The 25,618-nt window shown below is 39.8% G+C and overlaps 1 protein-coding gene across 1 annotated transcript in view; it reads left to right on the forward strand.

Annotated features, from left to right (window-relative positions):
* The first annotated feature begins 8,253 nt into the window (after positions 1–8,253).
* LOC139412047 (5-hydroxytryptamine receptor 7-like) overlaps positions 8,254–25,618 on the forward strand; it is a 36,013-nt gene continuing 18,648 nt past the window's right edge. The window contains exon 1 of the mRNA XM_071158835.1: positions 8,254–8,720. Coding sequence (XP_071014936.1) covers positions 8,254–8,720 — 467 coding nt within the window. The remainder of the gene's footprint in view (positions 8,721–25,618) is intronic.

A 25,618-nucleotide genomic window follows, 5' to 3' on the forward strand; every position in this document is an offset into this window, starting at 1 on the left:
TGCTATGGGAACGACATCTTCAACGCACGTTCTAATGAACTCGCACACCGAATCAGCGTATTCGTCAATGTTGTTATCTGACGCAATACGAAACATCTCCCAGTCCACGTGATGGAAGCAGTCTTGGAGTGTGGAGTCAGCTTGGTCGGACCAGCGTTGGACAAACCTCAGCGTGGGAGCCTCTTGTTTTAGTTTCTGTCTGTAGGCAGGGATCAACAAAATGGAGTCGTGGTCAGCTTTTCCGAAAGGGGGGCGGGGCAGGGCCTTATATGCGTCGCGGAAGTTAGAGTAACAATGATCCAAGGTCTTTCCACCCCTGGTTGCGCAATCGATATGCTGATAAAATTTAGGGAGTCTTGTTTTCAGATTAGCCTCGTTAAAATCCCCAGCTACAATGAATGCAGCCTCCGGATAAATCGTTTCCAGTTTGCAGAGAGTTAAATAAAGTTCGTTCAGAGCCATCGATGTGTCTGCTTGGGGGGGGGTATATACGGCTGTGATTATAATCGAAGAGAATTCTCTTGGTAGATAATGCGGTCTACATTTGATTGTGAGGAATTCTAAATCAGGTGAACAGAAGGATTTGAGATCCTGTATGTTTCTTTCATCACACCATGTCACGTTGGCCATGAGGCATACGCCCCCGCCCCTCTTCTTACCAGAAAGATGTTTGTTTCTGTCAGCGCGATGCGTGGAGAAACCCGTTGGCTGCACCGCTTCGGATAGAGTCTCTCCAGTGAGCCATGTTTCAGTGCATGCTAAAGTTTGACATGAAACAAATAGTTTCATTGTGCTTCGCAAGTCATATCTTCATGCTCCAGGAATCTACGAACACTTCATTTTCCTCTATTGAGTGGATGGAGATTATAAAAGGGCAGCCTTTATTGTGAATGTTTAGGTCGTGATAGCAGACTCTTAAATTGAACTCCGAAAGATGGCTTAGGTAGACATTTCCCTGAGACGGTTTCTGACAGTTTGTGCAAAAATTATTCATTTGTGCAAATCCACAGTTTCATCAGCTGTCCAGTCTCAGACAATTCCGCATGTGAAGAAGCGGGATGTAGAGGTCCTGGGCTGGCATGGTTACACTTGGTCTGTGGTAGTGAGGCTGAGTCGCCAAATTCTCTAAAACAATGTTGGAGGCGGCTTATGGTAGAGAAATTAACATTAAATTCTCTGGCAACAGCTTTAGTGGAAATTCCTCCAGTTAACATGCCAATTGCACACTCCCTCAAAACATGAGACGTTTGTGGCATTGTGTTGTGTGACAAAACTGCAATTTTTAGAGTGGCCTTTTATTGTCCCCAGCACAAAGTGCACCTGTCTATTGATCATGCTCTTTATTCAGCTTTTTTATATGCCACACCTGTCAGTTGGGTGAATTATCTTGGCATAATACAAATTTAAATTTAAATGAAAAAAATAAGAAAATAGAAAAACAACAATAAAATAACCGTAACAAATCAAATGTTATTTGTCACATGCGCCGAATACAACCTTACCGTGAAATGCTTACTTACAAGCCCTTAACCAACAATCAAAAGGTAACACAAGAAATGTATATAACAATAACGAGGCTATGTACAGGGGTACAGGTTAGTCGAGATAATTTGTAAAGTGACTATGCAGAGATAATAAACAGCGAGTAGCAGCACTGTAAAAACAACGGGGGGGGGGGGGGGGGGGGGGTCAATGTAAATAGTCTGTGTGGCCATTTGATTAGTTGTTCAGCAGTCTTATAGTTTGGGGGAAGAAGCTGTTAAGTAGCCTTTAGGTTCTAGACTTGGCGCTCCGGTACCGCTTGCCGTTTGGTAGCAGAGAGAACAGTCTATGACTTGGGTGACTGGAGTCTTTGATAATTTTTTGGCCTTCCTCTGACACAGCCTAGTGATGCAACCGGTCAGGATGCTCTCGATGGTGCAGCTTTAGAACGTTTTGAGGATCTGGGGACCCATGCCAAATATTTTCAGTCTCCTGAGGGGGAAAGGTGTTGTCGTGTCCTCTTCAAAACTGTGTTGGTGTATTTGGAAGATGATAGTTTGTTGGTGATTAGGCAAGTCAGTTAAGAATAAATTCTTATTTACAATAACGGCCTACCCCGGCCAAACCCTAACCTGGACAACGCTGGGCCAATTGTGCGCCACCCTATGGGACTCCCAATCACGGCCGTTTGTGATACAGCCTGGAATAGGACCAGGGTCTGTAGTGACACCTCTAGCACTGAGATGCAGTGCCTTAGACCGCTGCGCCACTCGGGAGCCAGATAGGTTTAATGATGTTGCATACTTTGTAAATATTATCAAGCAAGAAATGTAATCATTTGCAATCCTGTCAGAAATCAATTCATCACCTATCCTGGACGTTAGTCCAGTTAATTATTACCTTCAAGGAGATGAAGCTGTTGGACAGCCACAAACCACTGAATACAACTTTTATAATTACTCTGATTATTGGCATTTGTTATCATCATCATGTGATTGTTTCACATCCCTGAACCGTTTCCCCTGACAGATAATGTCTAGGGATTAAGGTCACATAAACAAATAATCCTCAATTTACCACCAACTAAATTAGATGAACAACGTTTACCTTCATCTCACCTAGAATGAGCCATCATAATCACAAACTCTGCCCCACAGAATGTGCAATCTGCTGGTAAAAGAGAAGACAGCAGAGAAGGGAGCTCTGTGTTTGATTGGCCAGGATGATTATTGCTATTTTTACCATGTCAAAGACTCAGTAGCTTGGGCAGACTGACTCATATACCCATTTCTCCCAATTTATTCATCTCTGATAACAAAATAATTCACTCTAATCTAGTATTACAAAAAGCAGAGTTTTAGGGAACGGATGAATTACCTGGAGTCACAAAAAGAACAGAGATTGCTGGGCTGACTGATTGGCCACAAAGAGGGGCAAGGGTATGCTACACTTGTAAAACTCATGACAAGAGGCCCGTAATACAAAAATAAATACAAGATTTGTTTTCATGATTTCCTTGAACTTGTTTTGTCGACAGACTGTCACAAAGCCAAAGTGACATCCCAATCAGCAGCTACTATCTACAGTTAGTTTGAGCTGTCACTCACTGCATAAACTGGCGCTCTTGCATAAAATTCCACAGCAGGAATGTTCCACCAGTCTCCCAGAGCAGCTTAAATCCCATTTAATCACATCTACTTCTCCCCTCCTCTCCATTACAAGAGACTGACTGGCTGCTGACAGGTTGTTTTCATAAGATCTCGATGCTTGTGCCCTCCCTGTTTTCCTGGGTAACAACGTGTACCACCGTTCCTTGGCATCCAAACCATTGATTAATAATAATAATTAATCATGTGCCTCATTGTAAGTGGGGCAATTTCAATGACAGTAGGGCTGGCCAAGCACTGTGACTAGACACTGTTGGTAATCTAATGCAACAATCATCATCACCAGCATGCCCATCAGAGCCTGCAGTGGGTAATGGCGAGCAAAGTCCTAGGCTGTGCTGGTGATCACATCCGGGGGAGAGACAGACAGCCCAGGCAGTGGTGGTATGTGGGAAGGAGCTAGCCTTCCCAAGGCCCAAAGGGGTTAACGTACCACAGCTGTTCCCTGGATGATGATGTGAACAGCCTGGGAAACGCTCTATCCCTTATGTCCTGCCCACGCTGTCTGTCTCCCCCAGCATATTTCCAATGTTGAAAATAATATGTTTTAAACTCCAGTGGTTTTGACTGAATATTCCTCATCTGTTTATTTTTATTAACAGGTGCCCTCTGTTATGCCCAGGGGTGGCATAGAAGGGAACCAGAAGGACTGTTTCTTGTCTGACCTGCAATGTCACTTTCCACAGATAATTTGCATGGAAAAACCAGGTCCTTTCCCATGTATTTAATAGAAAGCAAGATATATTGTATTTATTTGTTTTGTTTATTCTAATTCCAATCACCATGTACTTGACACCTCAAAACCAACACAATTTAAGATGGTCTTTATAAACAATCATGACCTAGCTTTGGCAGGATAAGTCTTTAAAATATATCACTTTTCCAAACATATTAGTTTTGTATACCATTCCTGTAATCAATCATACAATGACCTCTGCAAAGAGGTCTGAGTGTTAATGGCACAGGCGATAATCCACTAATCCAATCCATAACTCCATGGGTCACTGGTTCAATCGCCAGCAATGATTACCCTTCATTCCCTATATAATGCAAAACAGTAATATGTCCAAAACTTCTGGATAAAATTGAGATGAAAAAGAAGAGAAAGCAGTCATTTAGCTGGTTTATTTTTAATAATGTGTAAGGATATTTATGGCCCCCCTCTTGACATTGTATATATATTTTTTAAGGTTTATAGCTAATTTCCTGCAATTCTACACATTTTGCTATCGGGTGGAGAGAAATTGTTGTAGTTTTAAAACAAGTTTACTGCAATTCTACACAATTTGCCATGGGATAGGGAGAAGATTTAGCAATTTTATAACGCATTTCATGCAATTCTACTCATTTTGCCATGGGTCGGATAGGAAAAATAGCAGTTTTACAGCTAATTTTTCTGCAATTCTACCCATACAGCCATAGTGTGGAGAGAAATGTTTTCAGTTTTTGGGCTAATTGAATGACTGTCAGTGTCTCACATAACAAGAGAAAAACTGCTGATGCACAACCAAATTTTGTGTATTATACTATTCTAACTTTCAACAGTAAGTTGAGACTGAGTTCCTAATAATGTATATATAGATTTCCATGAAATATGACCTATAATTAACTACAATATGAGTTAAATAGTTTTGCTTCCAAAAACATTACGTATGTAGCTTTTCTGCATTAATAGCATTAATATTATTCTCTCAAAATGTTTGATTAGCATTATAAACTGCACATCTTTCTCTCTGCCCCATGGCAAAATGTGTTGAAATGCATGAAATAAATACAGTACCAGTCAAAAGTTTGGACACACCTACACATTCCAGGGTTTATCTTTATATGAACTGTTTTCTACATTGTAGAATAATAGTGAAGACATCAAAACTATGAAATAACACATATGGAATTATGTAGTAAACAAAAAAGTGTTAAACAAATCAAATTATATTTTATATTTGAGATTCTTCAAATTAGCCACCCTTTGCCTTGATGACAGCTTTGCACAATCTTGGCATTCTGTCAACCAGCATCATGAGGTAGTCACCTGGAATGCATTTCAATTAACAGGTGTGCCTTGTTAAAAGTTCATTTGTGGAATTTATTTTCTTCTTAATGCGTTTGAGACAATCAGTTGTGTTGTGACAAGCTAGGGGTGGTATACAGAAGATAGCCCTATTTGGTAAAAGACCAGGTCCATATTATGGCAAGAACAGCTCAAATAAGCAAAGAGAAACGACAGACCATCATTACTTTAAGACATTAAGGTCAGTCAATCCAGAACATTTAAAGAACTTTGAAAGTTTATTAAAGTGCAGTCGCAAAAACCATCAAACGCTAGGATGAAACTGGATCTCATGAGGACCGCCACAGGAAAGGAAGACCCAGAGTTACCTCTGCTGCAGAGGATAAGTTCATTAGAGTGACCAGCCTCAGAAATTGCAGCACAAATAAATGCATCACAGAGTTCAAGTAAGAGACACATATCAACATCAACTGTTCGGAGACTGTGTGAATCAGGCCTTCATGGTCCAATTGCTGCAAAGAAACCACAACTAAAGGACACCAATAATAAGAAGACCGGTGGAAATCTATCCTTTGGTCTGATGAGTCCAAATGTAAGATTTTTGGTTCCAACCGCCGTGTCTTTGTGAGACGCAGAGTAGGTGAACAGATGATCTCCACATGTGTGGTTTCCACCGTGAAGCATGGAGGAGGAGGTGCTTTGCTGTTGACACTGTCTGTGATTTATTTAGAATTCAAGGCACACTTAACCAGCATGGCAACCACAGCATTCTTCAGGGTATGCCATCTCATCTCGTTTGTGCTTAGTGGGACTATTATTTATTTTTCAACAGGACAATGACCCAAAACACATCTCCAGGCTGTGTAAGGGCTATTTGACCAAGAAGGAGAGTGATGGAGTGCTGCATCAGATGACCTGACCTCCACAATCACCTGACACCAACCCAATTGAGATGGTTTGGGATGAGTGAAAGAAAAGTAGCCAACAAGTGCTCAGCATATGTGGGAACTCCTTCAAGACGGTTGGAAAAGCATTCCAGGTGAAGCTGGTTGAGAGAATGCCAAGAGTGTGCAAAGCTGTCATCAAGGCAAAGGGTGGCTACTTTTAAGAATCTCAAATATAAAATATATTTAGATTTGTTGAACACTTTTTTGGTTACTAAATGATTCCATAAGTGTTCTTTCATAGTTTTGATATATTCACTATTATTCTACAATGTAGTAAATAGTAAAAATAAAGAAAAACCCTTGAATGAGTAGGTGTGTCCAAACTTTTGACTGGTACTGTATATATATATATTTTTAAAAATTGGGGCGTTGGGGGGCCTTCTACTTATCCTTCCATACGTATACGATTTTCAAAATACCCCTTAAAATACCACAAAAGAGGCATAATAAGTCATGTCAAACTGTTGAATTAGGTGAAACGCATTTTAAAATAAAACAAATAAAAAAACTGGGATACCCTGCGGACCCGTATACTGTTCTCTCCCAAAATATCTGCACCACAATTTTGCCCTTGGCCCATCCTATATTAGACTAGTAGGGTACAAGGGGGTAACTTGTCCCCCTTAAGAACAATGTCTAATTGCTGACACAGAAAAGCAACGTTTGGAAAAGAAATTGGTATGTGGATGAAGGTCATGCTTAGGTGAATAAACTATAAAGGGAAATAAATGGCTACAGTTGACACTTTTTTTGTTATTTCACTTTTTTTGTTTTTAGAAAATTGCCATTTTTTTAATGTCCCGGGGTAACTGCCCCCGGGGTGCCAGTTATCCCAGTAGACGATTATGACACAGGGTTTCACACAAGTGTGTTAAAATCCATTTAATCAGTTTAATTTATAAATTCTCTAGTAATTAATGCTTAAAAGCTAAGTCTAGTTGTCTTATTTTAATTAATAAAATAAAATATGGGGGGAAATGGTATTGCACATGTCACCATTAATATATGCACCATGAGGAGATTTGATGTAAAGTCTCTCTTTTTAACTGACCCGCACATTAATTTGCTTTGTTCTTTCTTTGTTGTTCCTTTTCCGTACAATACATGATGTACAATTGCACTAATATTATTTTAATAATGCAAGACTTTAAATCCCAGCAGTCTTTAAAATGACATTCAGGAGCCCCTAAACCGGACAACGCTGGGCCAATTGTGCATCACCTTGTGCGTCTCCCGGTCACAGCCGGCTACGTCACAGCCCAGGATCGAACCCGGATCTGTAGTGACAACAAAAGTTGTGATGACACAGAGGACATTTTTTGTTGAGCAAGAGCAGTGGCAGCCACGGAAATGTTTGGAAAAAATAATTTGGTGACATCTTGTGGTCTTAAAGTGAATGTCAGAGTGGGCAGTTACCCCAGGGGGCTAGTTACCCACTAGTACCCTACATTGATGTCCTCAATATGAACCAGTATAGACCTACTGTCCTCAATTAAGTTTAGAGATTATGTAAATATGATCCGTTTGCTTTTTTGATTAAATCCTTTTTTCCCTGCTGAAAAAAAATCGAACAATATCATAATAGCAGGTATACAACAAGTCCTATAGCCTTAAGTACATGAGTAGTAAAATGTTTGATACGTTTCAATTACCTTGCATGGACTTGTATCTTTGTGAACACATTTTCGTGTTTGAGCGTTCGCAGATGGATCTAAACCGCTCGTGGGAGAATGTATTTCTGTCAGCGAATTAGCCTACCCTAAGCCACACTGGGAAACAAACGCGTTGTGAAATCAACCTAAAAATAGCTTAACATGCAACGTTTTTTATGACGTTTTAGTGATTTTTCTGGGAAGATTTCTTTGAAGATAACTCGATGCTGGCCATAACATTCATCATTGTTTTTCGCCTCTTCTTGCGCATTTGGAGAGGCGCGGATCACTCTTTTGGGAAGGTGAAACGCTCTGACTGTGCATGGCTTTAAGGTTTGGACTAATGTTTCTCAGTACTGGCTGTCTTGTTACAAAGGAAAACAATAAACTACTGGACCCAAGATCACAGGCGTAGCCTACTGATCAAGAATGCGCTTAATTGGAGTACACTGGCGAGGTGTCCCTTGCATCACCGCCGGGATCACGTTTTCGTAATGTTCAATACTTCGGGCGTCGATCCCACTTCCAATAAGAGAGAGGATGTTTCCGAAGTTATCAATGGCACTCTGGAGCTTTTCTATAACGACCTGGTCACAGCTGGTCCAACAGCCATGTGGAACGATACGTGCGGGGAGACACTACTTGATTTCGGCAGTGGAGAGAAGATAATAATCGGAGTGATGTTGGCTATCATCACAGCGGTCACTGTGATGGGAAACACACTGGTTGTCATAGCGGTTTGCGTGGTGAAAAAATTAAGACAACCGTCAAACTATCTTCTTGTGTCCCTGGCTGTGGCAGACCTCTCCGTGGCCATAGTTGTCATGCCCTTTGTTATAGTGACAGACCTAACTGGAGGCAAGTGGCTTTTTGGGGAGGTGTTTTGCAACATCTTCATTGGTATGGATGTAATGTGCTGCACAGCCTCCATCATGACCCTGTGCGTGATCAGTGTTGACAGGTGAGTTAGTTAAACTTACCAGTGAAATCAAATGTACAACAAGGATGTATCTAATGTAGGCTATTCACCTGAGCTATTCGGTGACGTTAGTCAAAACATTTATAGCGCCAAATGACACACATCAGCGGAATGATAATTGGTTTGCTTGAGGTAGATGTCCATCATAAAACACATGAGCTCTTAATAAGCCAACATGAGCTAACATGAACACTTTTTGATAAATAGGCTATAGTCTAATTATGGATTCATAGCCCCTTGAGAGTGGACCTATTTGTAAGGGTTGTTGATCGTTAGACCTTGGTTGGTCGCTACCCACTGTGCACAGGCTGTGGGCACATACGTATATTTAATAACGTCTATTCCACGTTGGTTTAACGTAATTGCCTTGAAATGACGTGGAAACAACGTTGATTCAACAAGTGTGTGCCCAGTGGGTAGCTCTTACATGCCCAATATAAAATGTGAAAGTTTATTTCGGTCATTGCAAAGAACGTGTCACTGTGACTAATTTGATTTTCTTGTGACGTTAGGCTACTGTCTAGGGACATTCGTGCAAGCTAACGTGTTGCAAGCTAGGTTACTGTTGTAAATTGCAATGTGTCAATGTTATTGCATCTGTCCCTACTCCAACGTAATTAATAAAATATGAATGCTTAAAATATCATGAATCTGCGAGTCGCGCCAATGACACGATTACGCGCCAGTGGGTTTCAGTAAAATACTGGAAAAACGAATGCATTTCAGGTGTTTGGTTCCTGAGGGATGTCTTCTGTGCGGTCAAGTGCCCCCCCCCCCAGAAAATCAATAAGCAGTCTGCGATGAATGTATAGTAAGCCTAATTTAAATGTGGTTATCCTCTTGCACCAGAACATGGATACAATCATGCATGGCCTAATTACACATGCTGGTTAATGTATTGTGTATTCTATGAATTGTATGCAGTGTTTGTGTTAATTCTCCACATATGACATATGGGCTATATTATAGTCCTCCTAAACAATATTGGCCTATATTTCACATGAATACTTTTTAAAATTAATACAAATTCATGCGATGTTTGATGTCATTCTGTCATATCCCATTTGGCACTCCAGTCATTTCAACATGGAAATGTGGGTAGTATTTGGTTTAGACGTTGAGCAATGAGATTTCCACCTTTATTCACCAACTCGCTCAAAACAACTTCTCACAATAGCACATTGGTAGTTGTCAGTGTCAAATATCAAAGCTAAGCAGAGCTGGGCTTGGTTAAAAGCCTGGGTGGGAGACGAAATGGATAGCTCCAGTAGGAGGTCTTGCCCAGATCCGACATTGTTTAAAAAGGTAAAAATACGACATATTTTATACAAGGTTTGTCTGTGTTGAAAATGGGTTACCATGATGACAAAATCCTGTGGTTAAAATGTCACCCTCAAAACAACATTTTTCACGTAGATTCCACGCAACAATATATTGACAAATTACTTTGAAACAACGTTGATTCGACCAGTTTGTGCCCAGTGGGATGTGACTCACTGTCCAATTGAGCAAACTGGACCTATCAATTGCCAAACCCCACTGATTTCAAAGGGCAAATAAACACATGCTCTCTGCCAGTTACACTGATCCCTGATATTAATATGTAGATAAAAAGCACCGAAATGGGCATCTGTTCAGCAAGCATACTCAGAGTACACACAATGCTCACAGGGCTTTACACAGCAGTTATGCTTTTTCATTTACCAAAATTATGAATGCAAACAATTCACATTATTTCCTCAATGTATCTTTTGCATCCATCCACACATAATTCTCAGGATAATTCTCAGGATGAAGACTGATACCCTGATTAGATTGAAAATATTGAAAATAATCCTCAACATTATTCCCCATCCCATCTCAACCCCTCCTTTTCCTTCTCCTCCTCCTCCCTTCCCTCCCCTCTTTAAGAACTATCACTGTCTGCCTGGGGAGGGAAAGAAGAGAAGCCTGCTAGTGGGAATCATTGCTCACTGTGATTGACTGGTTCTAGATTGCCCTTATAGCACTGTTGATTGTTCAGAGAGGAGACAGATTGGAAGCACTCCACTGTTCCCCAATAATAATCCACAAAAAAATAAATTCAAGTGATCAAATCGGGTTGCTCCGCCTCACTCAGAAGCCACAATTAAGCCTAATAGCGGTCACAATGGTCAGATTATCCTTCTCCCTTCTTGCTCATAATGCCTTATTAGTACAATACATTACACCAAGAAATTATTCATGGTGCCAGCAGTGCTTTCGCAAAACAGAATGATTCTGTATGCCGGAAGAGCTAATGCTATTAATGGGGGAACAGGAACACTGAGATATGAGCATTTCTTAATCTTTAGTATTGTTATGGCCATCCCTTCCTGATGCCCAAATGGTATGGAGGATACATATGACATATGATGACATATCCCACCGGGCACACTACATCATTTTAAAGTGGATAATTGGGTAATATTTGGTTGAGATGTTGATCAATGAGATTACAACCATATTCACAGACTGAAAAAAAACAGCCAAAAGTTAGTTGAATTTCTAATGTGTTATCAATATGCTTTCATCCATCTAAAAGCACAACCACATTCTAATGGAAAAACAATGTCATATTTTTGGTTTAGTTGTCACCCAAATGTCTATCACTGCACTTTTAACCATTTAAAAGCACATCAAAGTTCAAATGGGAATACAATGTCAGATATTTTGTTTATTTATACAACAGATGTATGTGTAATCACTGTTCTTCATCTAATAGCATAACCAAATTACCTGGATTGCAGTTGAGATTACAATAAAAGTACATGGTTCAAGTGCTCAATGCCATTCGAGATTCTGAGCAGATTATTACAGCAATTGTGAAGATCTCCACAGACCTCCGATGACATATGCATGCTATGTTAAACATGCACACTTTATATGATAACATAATACCTTTAATAGCTTTCCCGAGTAGTGCAGCGGTCTAAGGCACTGCATCGCAGTGCTTGAGGCATCACTACAGACCCTGGTGTGACCGGGAGACCCATGAGGCGGTGCACAATTGGCCCAGCGTTGTCCGGGTTAGGGGAGGGTTTGGCCGGCCGTGATGCTCTAGCGACTCCTTGTGGTGGGCCAGGAGCCTGCAAGCTGACTTCGGTCGCCAGTTGTACAGTGTTTCCTCCAACACATTGGTGCGGGTGGCTTCCAGGTTAAGCAAGCAGTGTGTCAAGAAGCAGTGCTTGTTGGCAGGGTTGTGTTTCGGAGTACACATGGCTCTCGACCTTCACCTTTCCTGAGTCTGTACGGGAGTTGTAGCGATGGAGCAAGACTGTAACTACCAATTGGATATCACAAAAAAGTGGTAAAAAATAAATAAATAATAATAATTTAAAAAAATAATACATTTATAGTTACAGTATGCTTGAAAATATGGAGAGTGGTACTCAGTAATGTGTTGTATTGGATTTACCCCAAACATAACACTTTGTATTCATGACAAAAAGCAAATTGCTTTGCCACATTTCGTGCAGTATTACTTTAGTGCCTTGTTGCAAATAGGATGCATGTTTTGGAATATTTTTATTCTGTACAGGCTTCCTTCATTTCACTCTGTCAATTAGGTTAGTATCGTGGCGTAACTACAATGTGGTTGATCCATCTCCCAAGTGGCGCTGTGGTCTCAGGTACTCCATCTCAGTGCGAGAGGTGTCACTACAGACACCCTGGTTTGAATCCAGGCTGTATCACAACCCGGCCATGATTGGGAGTCCCATAGGGCGGTGCACAATTGACACAGTGTTTTCCTATGTTTGGCTGGTGTAGGCCATCATTATAAATAAGAATTTGTTCTTAACTGACTTGCCTAGTTAAATAAAGGTTATATACCAATAAGTGGCCTTCTTTGTGGAAAACCTTCCTGGTCTTTGTGTTTGAAATTCACTGCTCGACTGAGGGACCTTAGAGATAATTGTAGGTGTGGGGTACAGAGATGAGGTAGTCATTCAAAAATCATGTTCCACACTATCTTTGCACACAGTGAGTCTATGCAAGTTATTATGTTACTTGTTAAGCAAATTAATTTGTAAAAATGTAGAAAAACATAATTCCACTTTGACATGGGGTATTGTGTGTAGGCCAGTGACAAAAGAAAATCTCAATATAATCCATTTAAATTTAGGCTGTAACACAACAAAATATGGAAAATATTTCATGTCTATGGCAAAAGATGGTTGGAGAACATATTTGAAATGTGCAGTGAGTGTCATTGATGGCTCAGAGAGACAGAAACTGCGGTATATGGCCAGTGGTTTTTCATCCTCCAGTGAACTCATCTGCCTTTCTATAGCACGTCGCTCATGGATCCTCTCACAACAAAGTCTTCCTCTGTCCCTCATGCAGGTGGTTCTATGGGCTTACATTTTCAAAACAACAGGTTGTTGTTGTAAATAAGAATTTGTTCTTAATTGACTTTCCTGGTAAATAAAAGGTAATTGTAAAAAACAAAAAATATCTTAACTGCCTGTATACAGAAAGACGCCAATGTTTTATTTGCACAGGAAGGGCAAGATCCATTCATCTAACCATTCAGCCATAAATTCCTTTCTCTCTCTCACACACACACACACATACGCACGCACACACGCACACACACACACACACACACACACACACACACACACACACACACACACACACACACACACACACACACACACACACACACATATACATATATTCCGTCTAGCTAACCTTTTAAAGGAGAAATAAACAAAGCTAAACATAACCTCGCTTTTGAGGACAGCAGCACTGAGAGCAAAGTCAACATGACCTCACCCCTCGTTGGGCATTGCTGCCAAATTTGGTCTTCCCTATTTGATGACAGACAGACAATTGGCCCCAGTCAGAGAGGAAGCGAGAGAGATAACTGGGCCCAAAATCTTATCCAGCAAGTGGCATTTTTTTTCTCCATTTACCAAGTGATTGAATAGAAATGCCGTAATGCTTAAGTTGTTACGAGTGTACTGATAAATAGGCCACGTGACATTTGGGGATCTTTAAGAAAAAACACTTTGGCTGCGTTTCAAACTCATAAAAGACACACCTTCTTCCACTTACCCTCGCCTTTTGCCGTTGGGGAAATCCCCGCGGCCATCTTTGTCGTTGGTCCAAATGATTAACAAAGAAAGGGAAGTGGGCAATGTAAGCCCCTCTTGTCCTCGTTTTTGATCGAGTTTGCGAGTGTACAATTATGTTCACTCCGGGCCTGAAACGCCCCATAATTAAATTCCCCATAATTGTACATCCACTAAGAAAAGTCCACCAAAACCTAAAAACCAACATTAATATGGAAAAGTCAACATGCACGTGTAAGTACAAACTAATGTAAATAAGTTCGAAATTGTGATGACGGCTCAAACACATAACATTATCATAAAAGTCATGTTTTTGTTTGGTTAGCTTTTGGAAACGTTAACTTGCGCACATAACTTTCCCTGACATCACACTTATCCGTTGTAATTTTAGATTTACCTGATATAGTAGGATGGCTAACATTAGATGCCTGTGGATGCGTTGTCTTCTAGCCAAGATATGAAATGCAATCGTAATTGACTGTAGCGCATATAAGGCACACACAACAGTTCCATGATGACTGAAAACACAACCGTGGGATGAACGAGTGCCACATTTTTGGGAAAGAGCGGTCCAATTCATTCTTCCCTTGCCCTGCAAATAAAATAAAAAAAGTGTTAACTCGTCAGACGTCATGATACGTCATCAGAAGTGTCACTAAATTTGAGGACTGAGGGGAGAGGGTTTGGAATGCAGCCTTTATATTGGAGTTGTGCCTGTTGTTCACACGCATATCTGCCTTCATTGGCTAGAATGGTCCCACCTGATCTCGCCTTCTATTATTTTCATTGTTCGAGCGGCTACTTGAGTATCTGGTCAATTTCATAGATCATCTGTGCCTCCCTAGAGATCCTATTCATCTACATTTTCAGAATGGTTACCTGGAGGAAAAAAAGAACGCGGGTCATGCCTTTTCAATTTCAGTCAATATGAGGGTTTAGTTTAAAATAAATCTAGTCCAGAGGGGGTCATGTAATTTGTAGTTGATGAAATTAAAATGATTTCCCCGTTTTTTAGAATTAGTTGCTTATTAGGCTATATATCGACGTGTGCTCGATGCCGCCCCTCATCTCTGAATCTCAAATGGGCGCACAATAACAAGTGTGCCTATAGGCTATTTAGTGTGGTCTCAATCAAATGATCCATAGGCTATAGGCTACAAAATGCATGCTCGGAGAAGAATAGAGCAAAGTTAATATTTATATTTCTAAGATAGCTGCTGGGATGGTTTAAATAAAACGAGGCTGCATTACACACTGCAATGGATATTCCAACTCTTGCTGATCAAAAACGTTTTTGTGTGCTGCTTTTAACCAATGGCTGTTCTGTATAGGGATACGGTGGCAGTTCAGAAGGAGAGTCAAAGGTTTCTTCCGAAAATACATTTTAATTAGGCCTAGTCCATGCGCACGGATAAGCCTATAGTCTATGTTCTGTTTAGTTTGAGAAGGAGAGCGCGAAGATGAGGAGGACCGGAGGTCAACTTTGATAGCTGGCCACTGCTATAATATATTTGATTAAAAACAATATGTTTCTTGCCCATTATGTATTTATCACAGTTATTGACCTCACAAAAGGCCAGATTCAAGTAATTTACATTGTGGTGCTAAAACTTCAAGCAGCAGCCGCGGCACAATCAATCGGATGGACAGCTCATGGTGCATATAAATAAAACTGATCAGTTTATATAAAGTCATCTATAACATCGCTTTGCTCCGTGATTCTTTATGCGAGAAACAAGCTGTAAAATACCCGGGCATGTCACGTTCACTGTCTTCAAACTCCCTGTCATAGATGAGCCAAGGCGCAGTGTGCATGTAATTCCACATCTTTTAATAAAGTGAAACTTTCACAAGAAAAACAGTTAAACAGACCGTGGCGCACACAAACACACACAGAAAATAAATATTTACCCACAAACACAGGTGGGAAAAAGGCTGCCTAAGTATGATTCCCAATCAGAGTCAACGATAGACAGCTGCCTCTGATTGGGAACCATACCCGGCCATCAAAGAAATAGACAAACTAGAATGCCCACTCAAATCACACCCTGACCTAAACAAAAGGTGAAATAAAAAGGCTCTCTAAGGTCAGGGCGTGAAAGGGCAAGACGTGACTCCGATGCATAATGGGGATATCATTGTTTAGTTTTCTTGACATTCAGAGGCTGACTTTGCTTGTGAACTAATCTAATTCTGTCACTATCAATTGATTAAGCTATTCACTTTCTGTACAATAGATGTTTAAATCCAGACAGCTTTTATCCAAACACTTTTGATCTTCTCTCATTGGGTTAAGCCACGAAAGAAGAGTAGTCAGCAGGTAAAGCTTACAATTTTCTGCGTCGGTATTATGTCTGAGGTGGAAAGGTAGGCCTAACTTTTGAAATTACCCCTCTTCAATTCCTAAGGACGTCTCAGATTGAATTATTTGCAAACAGGCACAGTTTTGTTGCAAACAAGACACATATTTGGCATTTCTACGAATAGGATAAGATCGAAACATAGGCCTATCTCTCTGTCCATTCTTAGCCTGTAATTTCTGTAGTTTGTGGTGTATAAAAAAATATTCTGCTAATATGTAAAATTACACAGAATTGTTTCACATATTTATAAAAGGCCATTTTTTTCTCGGACACACAAAGACGATAATAGATCAATGCAATGCTTTTGGTATGAAGGAGATATTTTCACCCCTACTCTTGTCCACGGTGGTCTGCGAACCCACAACCTTGCAAATTCCTGCGTTGCCATGTCGTTTTTACAGGTCAAAGAACAGTTTCTAAAACTGCATATGTAAGACTCTGGTCTGTCCAAGAAGTAAGGGTAAACGTTATACTTTACATGTTCTCTGCTATCCACTTTGTTTCAATTATTATTTTGGGTGTAGGGGAGGCTCACTTGTTTTTTTTTCAAGCGTTCATGGAGGGTTTAGGTAAAATATATATTTGCTGAAGGGAGGGCCACCCATTCTAGTATTCTAATTCCTAATTCTATGGTAGTCTCAGTCTCTCCCTAAACAAAAAAATAGCGTGATCGTGACTGCTGTGAGCGTGATCGTGACTGGTGTTTATCAGGGACCATCGTGTGATTTAAAATGTCCTTGTAGTTAAGGGTCTGATCTGAACAGCTCATCCATCACTTATGCTCACCGGACCCAGGGACAAAAATATCTTATGTGAGGCAAAGAACGTCTAAAATGATAAGATGGACAATTGGATCTGTCAACTACTTGAGACAAATAAGACATGTGTGTTCCCAAAACAATCCTCAAGCAAGGGAAGACCTTTCCAGATCTTAGGCTCATTCTGCAATTTACTTATTTGATGGGAAATTAACAATAAAGTCTTAACTGATTTAGCGCCCCAGCTCAATAAAGCAATTTTATAAAGAAATAAACTAATCTTGAGATAATCTTCTGGGATTTTAGTATTATTGTCAAACTGTATATTTAGAGGTATTGACTGTATCTGCACACCAGTGGAGGCTGGAGGGAGGAGCTATAGGAGGACAGGATCATTGAAATGACTGGAATGGAGTAAATGGAACGGTATTGAACACATCAAATGTATGGAAACCACATTTGACTCCCTTCCATTAATTCCATTCCAGCGATTACTATGAGCCAATCCTCCTCTGCTGCACACTTTTCAGTCATATCCTTGAAAGCAAGAAAATGATTTTCTCTTCAGTGTAGCACACTCATTAAAAAAACTACTGTGCAGTTGTAAAAATATGTTATAGGCCTATACAATTGATATATGTGGAAAAGAGAATGAAAGAGATTCAGATTGAACTTGTCAGTTGTAAAAAATGATTGGCCTGATAATGCTATGTTTGATATGCGTTTCAAGATTCCCAGCAAGACCTATAAAGGTATATTCTGTTTAGTCAAACACTCTGCGTCCTGGCTATATAGGCCAGTGGTTCGAAACTGTTTAAACATGTTTTTAAACTAAAATAAATGGAGGAACTTATTCAAGAAAGATCAAGTGTAATATATTGTAAAAATGAAGCAAACTGGAGGAATATGGGGAAAAATGCACACTTAAAAAAAAATCTTCAACATACAAATGCTACCCAAAATGATTTACTGAAATGTGTTACCTATGATTCACCAAACAATATTTTGAAAGAGGAAGCAAAGCATTTGTTTTCATTTCAGTCTCCTCCATCTCCACTTGCCAAAGTTAATGGGATTTTCCCCCCTATTAATAATGTAAAATTAACAGCTGTACAGAAAGACATGTGTAGGCCAAATTACAGAGGAGGAACTTCTTGATGCAATTAAAGCCTTTAAGTCCGGGAAAACTCCAGGGCTGGATGGCATACTAGTGGAGGTATACCAAACCTTTTTTGATGTACTCAGAGGATTTTCAGATACTCAACAATAACGTCTGACTTTATTATTACTGAAACAGGACCTAAGTGGTAAATATAAAGTCCATTTAAAAGAATGGAGGTCCCTTACACTTCAGTGTTGTGATGCAGAAATTCTAGCAAAGTGCATAGAATTAAAAAGGTATTGTTTTATATTATTCTTCCTAATCAGACAGGTTTTTTACATGGACAATACATTGGAGATAATATATGACAAGTACTGGAAACAATAGAACGCTATGAAAAATCTGGGAAACCAGGCCTGGTATTCATAGCTGACTTTGAAAAGGCTTTTGATAAAGTACGACTGGAATTTATATATAAATGCCTGGAATATGTAAATTTTGGAGAATCTCTTATACAATGGGTTAAAGTTATGTATAGTAACCCAAGGTGTAAATTAGTAAATAATGGCTACTTCTGAAAGTATTAAACTGTCAAGAGGAGTAAGACAAGGTTGTCCACTATTAGCATATCAATTTATTATAACCATCAAAATTGTACCTATTAAAATCAGGTCCAACAATAAAATCAAGGTCTAGGGCTTAAAAACAAAGGTGTCATTGTACGCGGATGATTCATGTTCTTTTAAATCCACTATTTGGATCCCTCCACAGCCTTATAGAAAAACTAGATACTTTTTCTAACCTCTGGATTACAACCAAATGATAAGTGTACTTACTATATTACATATTAGATCACCAGGCACCAAGTACACTTTTACATTACCGTGCAGTTTACCAATAAAATGGTCTGATGGTGAAGTGGACATACATACGGTGGAAAGGAAAATACCTGTCTATTTGTGGATAAATCACCCTGATTTAACTCTTTAGTCACATCCCAGTTTACCTATTTGCTTATGGCCTTGCCTACACCTAGCAACTTTCAATTAAATGAGCAAAAAAATGTTCCATTTTATTTGGAACAGCAAGTACATTTTGCCTTCCAAAATGAAATTTCAGAGAGCAGAAATGATTAAATATTAAAGCATTTAGACCTCTCACTAAAGGTTTCCTCTCACCATCTCCAACATATCACTATTTTTAAAACAAGCCATAAGAAGTTGGTTGCAATTTCAGTTTAATCCACCAGAAAATACCAATCAAATATTACAAAAAATATTATGGTTAAACTCATACTAACTGATAAAAAAAAATAAAAAAAACATTTTGGATAAAAAGGTATAATCTTTGTAAATTATATCATATATAGGACTGATGGTTTGTGGAAAAATCACACTGATTTAACTCTTTAGTTATATCCCAGTTGACCTATTTTGTTCATGGCCTTGCCTACACCTAGCAAAATTTTAAATTTTTTATTCGGAACGGCAAGTCAATTTTGCCCTCTAAAATTATATTTCCGAGGGCAGAAATGATTAAATATTAAAGCATAAGACCTCTCACTAAAGGTTTCAGTCATGAACTGATACACACAACACTAGATTCAAAACTTAATTATTGCAACCAATATAATGTTATATATATATATATAGAGGATACAACTTTCCCAGCTCTGCAGATTTTTCCTCGAAGAGACATAATCATTAGACAATTTGTTTTGGGACAGTCGATATGTAGCTTGTTTTGGTCGCAGGTTCAGGAATGGCTGAAGAATTGCAACATTTTCTTGGAGCTAAATCTGCAAATAGGACTGCTGGGTAATTTAAAAAGTTAAAGTCAATTGATCAATAATACAATAATACTCTTAGCAAAAATTATTCTCTTTAAATGTATAATTTGTAGAATCTTTGAGAATAGAAAGGTTCAGAGTTTTTGTGAAACATAACAGCACAGTTGAAAAATATATGGAATATAGAACTGTGTCCTTTAAATGTACAGTGCATTCGGAAACTATTCCAACTCCTTGACTTTTTCCACATTTTGCTACATTACAGCCTTATTCTAAAATTGATTAAATAGTTTTTCCCCCTCATCACACAATACCCCACAATGACAAAGCAAAACACGTTGTTTTTTTTAGCACATTTATAGATTAAAATAAATAAATATCACATTTATATAAGTATTCAGACCCTTTACTCAGTACTTTGTTGAAGCACCTTTGGCAGCGATTGCAGCCTCCAGTCTTCTTGGGTATGATGCTACAAGCTTGGCACACCTGTATTTGGGGAGTTTCTCCCATTCTTCTCTGCAGATCCTCTTAAGCTCTGTCAGGTGGTGCGAGGTTTCCTCCAAATGTGACGCTTGGCATTCAGGCCAAAGAGATCAATCTTGCTATCATCAGACCAGAGAATTGTTTCTCATGGTCTGAGAGTCCTTTAGGTGCCTTTTAGTAAACTCCAAGCGGGCTGTCATGTGCCTTTTACTGAGGAATAGCTTCCATCTGGCTACTTTACCATAAAGGCTTGATTGCCACAGAGATGGCTGTCCTTCTGAAAGGTTCTCCCATCTCCACAGAGGAACTCTGGAGCTCTATCAGAGTGACCATCAGGTTCTTGGTCACCTTCCTGACCAAGGCCCTTCTCCCCCGATTGCTTGGCTTGGCTTCCAGCTCTAGGAAGAGTCTTTGTCGTTCCAAGCTTCTTCCATTTAAGAATGATGGAAGCCACTGTGTTCTTGGGGACCTTCAATGTGTTCCCAAATGCTGGAAGTGGGGCCTGAGTGAAACGTTTTGGGAACCCCTGATATAGGCCATATGGTCCCAACTAACTTGACTGTCTTATGTCGTCGCCGATCAGTGGTCCCTGAGATCTCCTTACTGTAGGTCTCAGCAGAGGAATGTAGCTACCACATGATTGTGGATCAAAGAGAGAGTGACAGCATGTTCCAGGAGATCTGTTTAAGCAAGGCGAGGTGCAGAATTGCTCATCTTGATTACATGTAGATCAGTGATTCTTCACAGTCCGACTGCATGAATCAGAATGTAGTGATTAGTGAATCTCAAACACCTATACAAGCACAGTGGTTTTTGGTCTCTGTAGGAACTGAGGCTGCATCCCAAATAATATATGTCCCCTGGTCAAAAGTGCACTATAAATGGAATATGATGCTATTTGGGACGCAGCTTTAGAGGTCCTCTGGATTAGCATGATCCTGTCAGCAGCTCAGACAGGGATAAAGGATGCATAGAAAAACATGGACCACTCTGCTGGAACTAATCTCTGCACTTCTCTGACATTTCCCCAGCCATCATGTTGGTTGGTCTCTAGCTTCACACACACACACTGCACAGGCAGGCCCCAATTCACAATGATTGAAGATTGCTTTTTTTGGTGTAGATTTTCTTTGTGGGTGGTTTATGCATACTTTTTAGTCGCTCTTATCCAGGATAAATTAGGGTTAACTGCATTACTCACATCAGCAGATTTTTCAATTAGTCAGCTGGGGAATTTGAACCAACGACCTTGGGTTATTGGCCCAATGTGCTTAACCGCTAGGCTACCTGCCGCAGTCATACAGGTGAATTAGTTGTAGCTCCACTATCATTCCTGGATGAGGATCTTCTCAATTTGCTTCTACTGGGCTGAGCCAAACTATATTCCTGCCACGTTCTTACCATGTACTTTAAGTGGCCACTGCACAAATCTTACTCTGAAAAGTGTGAATAGTAAAAAATAAATTAATTTTATGTTTTATTTATCTGTTATTTTACCAGGTAAGTTGACTGAGAACACGTTCTCATTTGCAGCAACTACCTGGGGAATAGTTACAGGAGAGAGGGGGGGATGAATGAGCCAATTGAGCCAATTTAATACAAATACATCTCCAACCGTAGCATTGTAATTGCATATTGCAAACTCATGATTCATCATCATAGATGGAAATAGTCTTACCTTCTCCAGTTTGAAAGAACTAGACCTGCTCTTGTCCAGTTCCTAAAAAGGTGCTTTCTCTTGTGGCCAGTTCTAGTTCTCCCTCTAAGAGTAATATATATATTCTTTATTTTTAAAACCAGATATGAATAATTCATTAGCAACAGAGGGGAGAGGGAGGATATTCCCTGTCTAGAGTCACCCAGCCGTTGACAATATCTAGATAGTGCTTGGGGAATGGAAGAGTTTGTTATTGCAAAGAGACAGATCCTCATTAAAAATGCAAATAAGAAATAACACTGTCTTGCACTCAGTACATTTTTATGTACTGAGTGCATCAGCATTTGTGGGTTCGCAAAACACCATTCTCAACGTCAACAGTGAAGAGGCGACTCCAGGATGCTGGCCTTCTAGGCAGAGTTCCTCTATCCAGTGTCTTTGTTCTTTTGCCTATCTTAGTCTTTTCTTTTTATTGGCCAGTCTGTGAGATATGGCTTTTTCTTTGCAACTCTGCCTAGAAGGCCAGCATCCCGCAGTCGCCTTTTCACCGTTGATGTTGAGACTGGTGTTTTGCTGGTACTATTTAATGAAGCTGCCAGTTGAGGACTTGTGAGGTGTCTGTTTCTCAAACTAGACACTCTAATGTCTTCTTGCTCAGTTGTGCACCGGGGCCTCCCACTCCTCTTTCTATTCTGGTTAGCCAGTTTGTGCTGGTCTGTGAAGGGAGTAGTACACAGCGTTGTACGAGATCTTCAGTTTCTTGGCAATTTCTCACATGGAATAGCCTTTATTTCTCAGAACAAGAATAGACTGACGAGTTTCAGAAGAAAGATCTTTGTTTCTGGCCATTTTGAGCCTGTAATCGAACCCACAAATGCTGATGCTCCAGATACTCAACTAGTCTAAGGAAGAACAGTTTTATTGCTTCTTTAATCAGAACAACATTTTTCAGCTGTGCTAACATAATTGTAAAATGGTTTTCTAATGATCAATTAGCCTTTTAAAATGATAAACTTGGATTAGCTAACACATGGGCCTCTGTATGCCTGTGTAGATATTCCATAAAAAATCTACCGTTTCCAGCTACAATAGTCATTTACAACATTAACAATGTCTACACTGTATGTTTGATCAATTTAATGTTATTTTAATGGACAAATAATGTGCTTTTCTTTCAAAAACAAGGACATTTCTAAGTGACCCCAAACTTTTGAACAGTAATGTATATATATTTGTATTTAATCCTTCACAATCTTCCTGACATCTGACGCTTCACACTTGTTATTAACCAGCATTTGGTTTCCAAACAGAGGCAAAAATGTCAAAGCCTTTCATCTTGAGTGAATCCCACCTTAGTAGACTACGTCTTGGATACTCAATTCAGAATTGAACATCTGCACACACATTCCACAATCACAGAATAAAAGTCCTCCACCTGCTTTTCAGTCTTTTTCGTATCAGACATCCTACACATCGATGTCATTATTAGCAAAGAAAGTTTAAGGTAGGATTAGGCCTACACTATGGAGCTGCTTGCTTTCCAAGACATTAACATTATTTACACAAATCACTTGTTGGCTAAATAGCCTACAGGAAGAAATAACAATGAATATTGTAATAATGCAATTATGTAGTCTATATAATTGTTTAAAAACAGATTAATTCCCGAAGTTGTCATCGAACTAGGTTGTTTATTTATCAGCTGAATGTCAACTGTTGGGTGGCAAGCGCGAGCAACTCCTCACACAGCTGATTGTTGTGCAGAATGACATGTGTTCTAATGTTCTATGTAAGCATTTCACGGCAAGGTCTTCTACACCTGTTGTATTCGGCACATGTGACAAATACAATTTGATTTGATAATAAGCCCAGTCCCTGCACAACATTTCTAAATGCAATCTATGGAAAAGACAACTGTTTTGAGGGTGATTATTGAAAAGAGCGGCATCCCAACTTCCCAGTGCTGTATGATTTATTTCTCAGACACTCTTTAGTGTCTGGCATGACAATAAAAAAACGGACCACATTGGCCACTCCTATGCATAAATTGAAGGCATATATGCCAATGCAATTTATTTTAGGACATTAAACCAGCAACAAGATCATATTTAGAATCTGTGATCTAAGTAATGGTTAGCCCATTGGGGTAAACAATGCAGAGGAGCAACCCCATGCTTCAGCCATGTAGTCACGATGCTGCATTAGGCTACAGGTGATAATGCTTATTGCTAAACTAGCTCACCTGCCTGAAAATATGGATCATGTATAGGCATGGCAGCGGGAAGATGTTTTGGGTCCTGTCAGGGGTGCTGAGGAGTATTTTTCTCTGCTAATAGAGAAGTAATACATTTAAAAAAAAATAGATGAGTTCACCAATTAAAAATGATGTTTTTATATATTACGATTTATCAGGGGGTGCTGCAGCACCCTCTGCCCCCTTACTTCCCGTGTCTATGTGTATAGGCCCTAAAGATATTGCTTTTCATCAATATGTTATTGGGCTCATTTCTGGAGAGGAATGTTACATTTGAAACGGTTTCATATGTGAAGGCTATATGTCCTCATTGAGTTGGGGATGGTTTCATTTTAGTTTTTCCAAACAATCAGTGTAAATATCAGATTTTATGGTTGGCCATAATATAAAGGTACTTGCCCAGACGGCAAATGATACATGAAATCACCCACGATTGAAATTCTGGGTGCGTAACTTGCTTTCCTGTGATCTTGGCCCAGGCCAGTAGTTTTCACTTGGTACTAGCCCGGTGTGACACTGGCAAATTTATATGAATGTCAAGTCCTGATGTGATTCCCCTCCATTGTGACAGATTGTTTTGGCCCTTACATTCTGCCCAATTTACCCAGAACCAGATGGGTGCTTTGACAGAGTTCATACCGGGGGCAGTAAGCACCTGTGTAAGCCCATAGCCTGACATGACAATCCTGTGTGGAATGTACTGTATATAGTCCCCCTTTTGCTACCGTTAATTATTGCATGTGAGCCAGTGCCAATTCTGTAGAACTGTTGAACATACCAGTACAGTATACAGTATAGTCCCCCCTCTACCTTTGATTGTTGTTTGTGTGCCAGTGAATACGTTCAACCCAGGGGAGGTCTGGGTGTATGGGTGTCTGTGTAGTTATTTGCTGCAGAATGAATATCCACCCGCCACAGTACAGCAGCACCCGGCCACCACCACAGATGAGTTGACCTGGATGACGGTTGCACAAGTAATACAGAGTGACACCAAGGAGGATACACACTCAGTGGCATCCTCCCTCCTTCCTTCCTCCACCTCTCCACAGACGCAGTGCCCTGCCTGCTCTGAAATATGTAGGAGAGGAGAGACATGGCTGAGGAGAGAGGATCTTCTCTAAAGCTATAGTAGTACGGTCAGATCTAAGTTAATGTGTACTTGGAGAGGCATGCTACTTCTCATGTAATCCTTTAATATGTTTTTTTCATCAGTGCTTTTTCATCAAGTCCATCGGTGTATAGCAGTGATGTATTCAGTCCTCTATACACCTTTCCCCGTTGGAAGTTATGAATAGCAGGCTGCAAACAGTGTTTTCCAAACAAGGGGAAGTTGGAGTTTGTCCGACACATTGGAATTTGTCAAAACGTGAAT

This window comes from Oncorhynchus clarkii, chromosome 6 (genome assembly GCF_045791955.1).
Source record: "Oncorhynchus clarkii lewisi isolate Uvic-CL-2024 chromosome 6, UVic_Ocla_1.0, whole genome shotgun sequence".
NCBI classification, from domain to species: domain Eukaryota; kingdom Metazoa; phylum Chordata; class Actinopteri; order Salmoniformes; family Salmonidae; genus Oncorhynchus; species Oncorhynchus clarkii.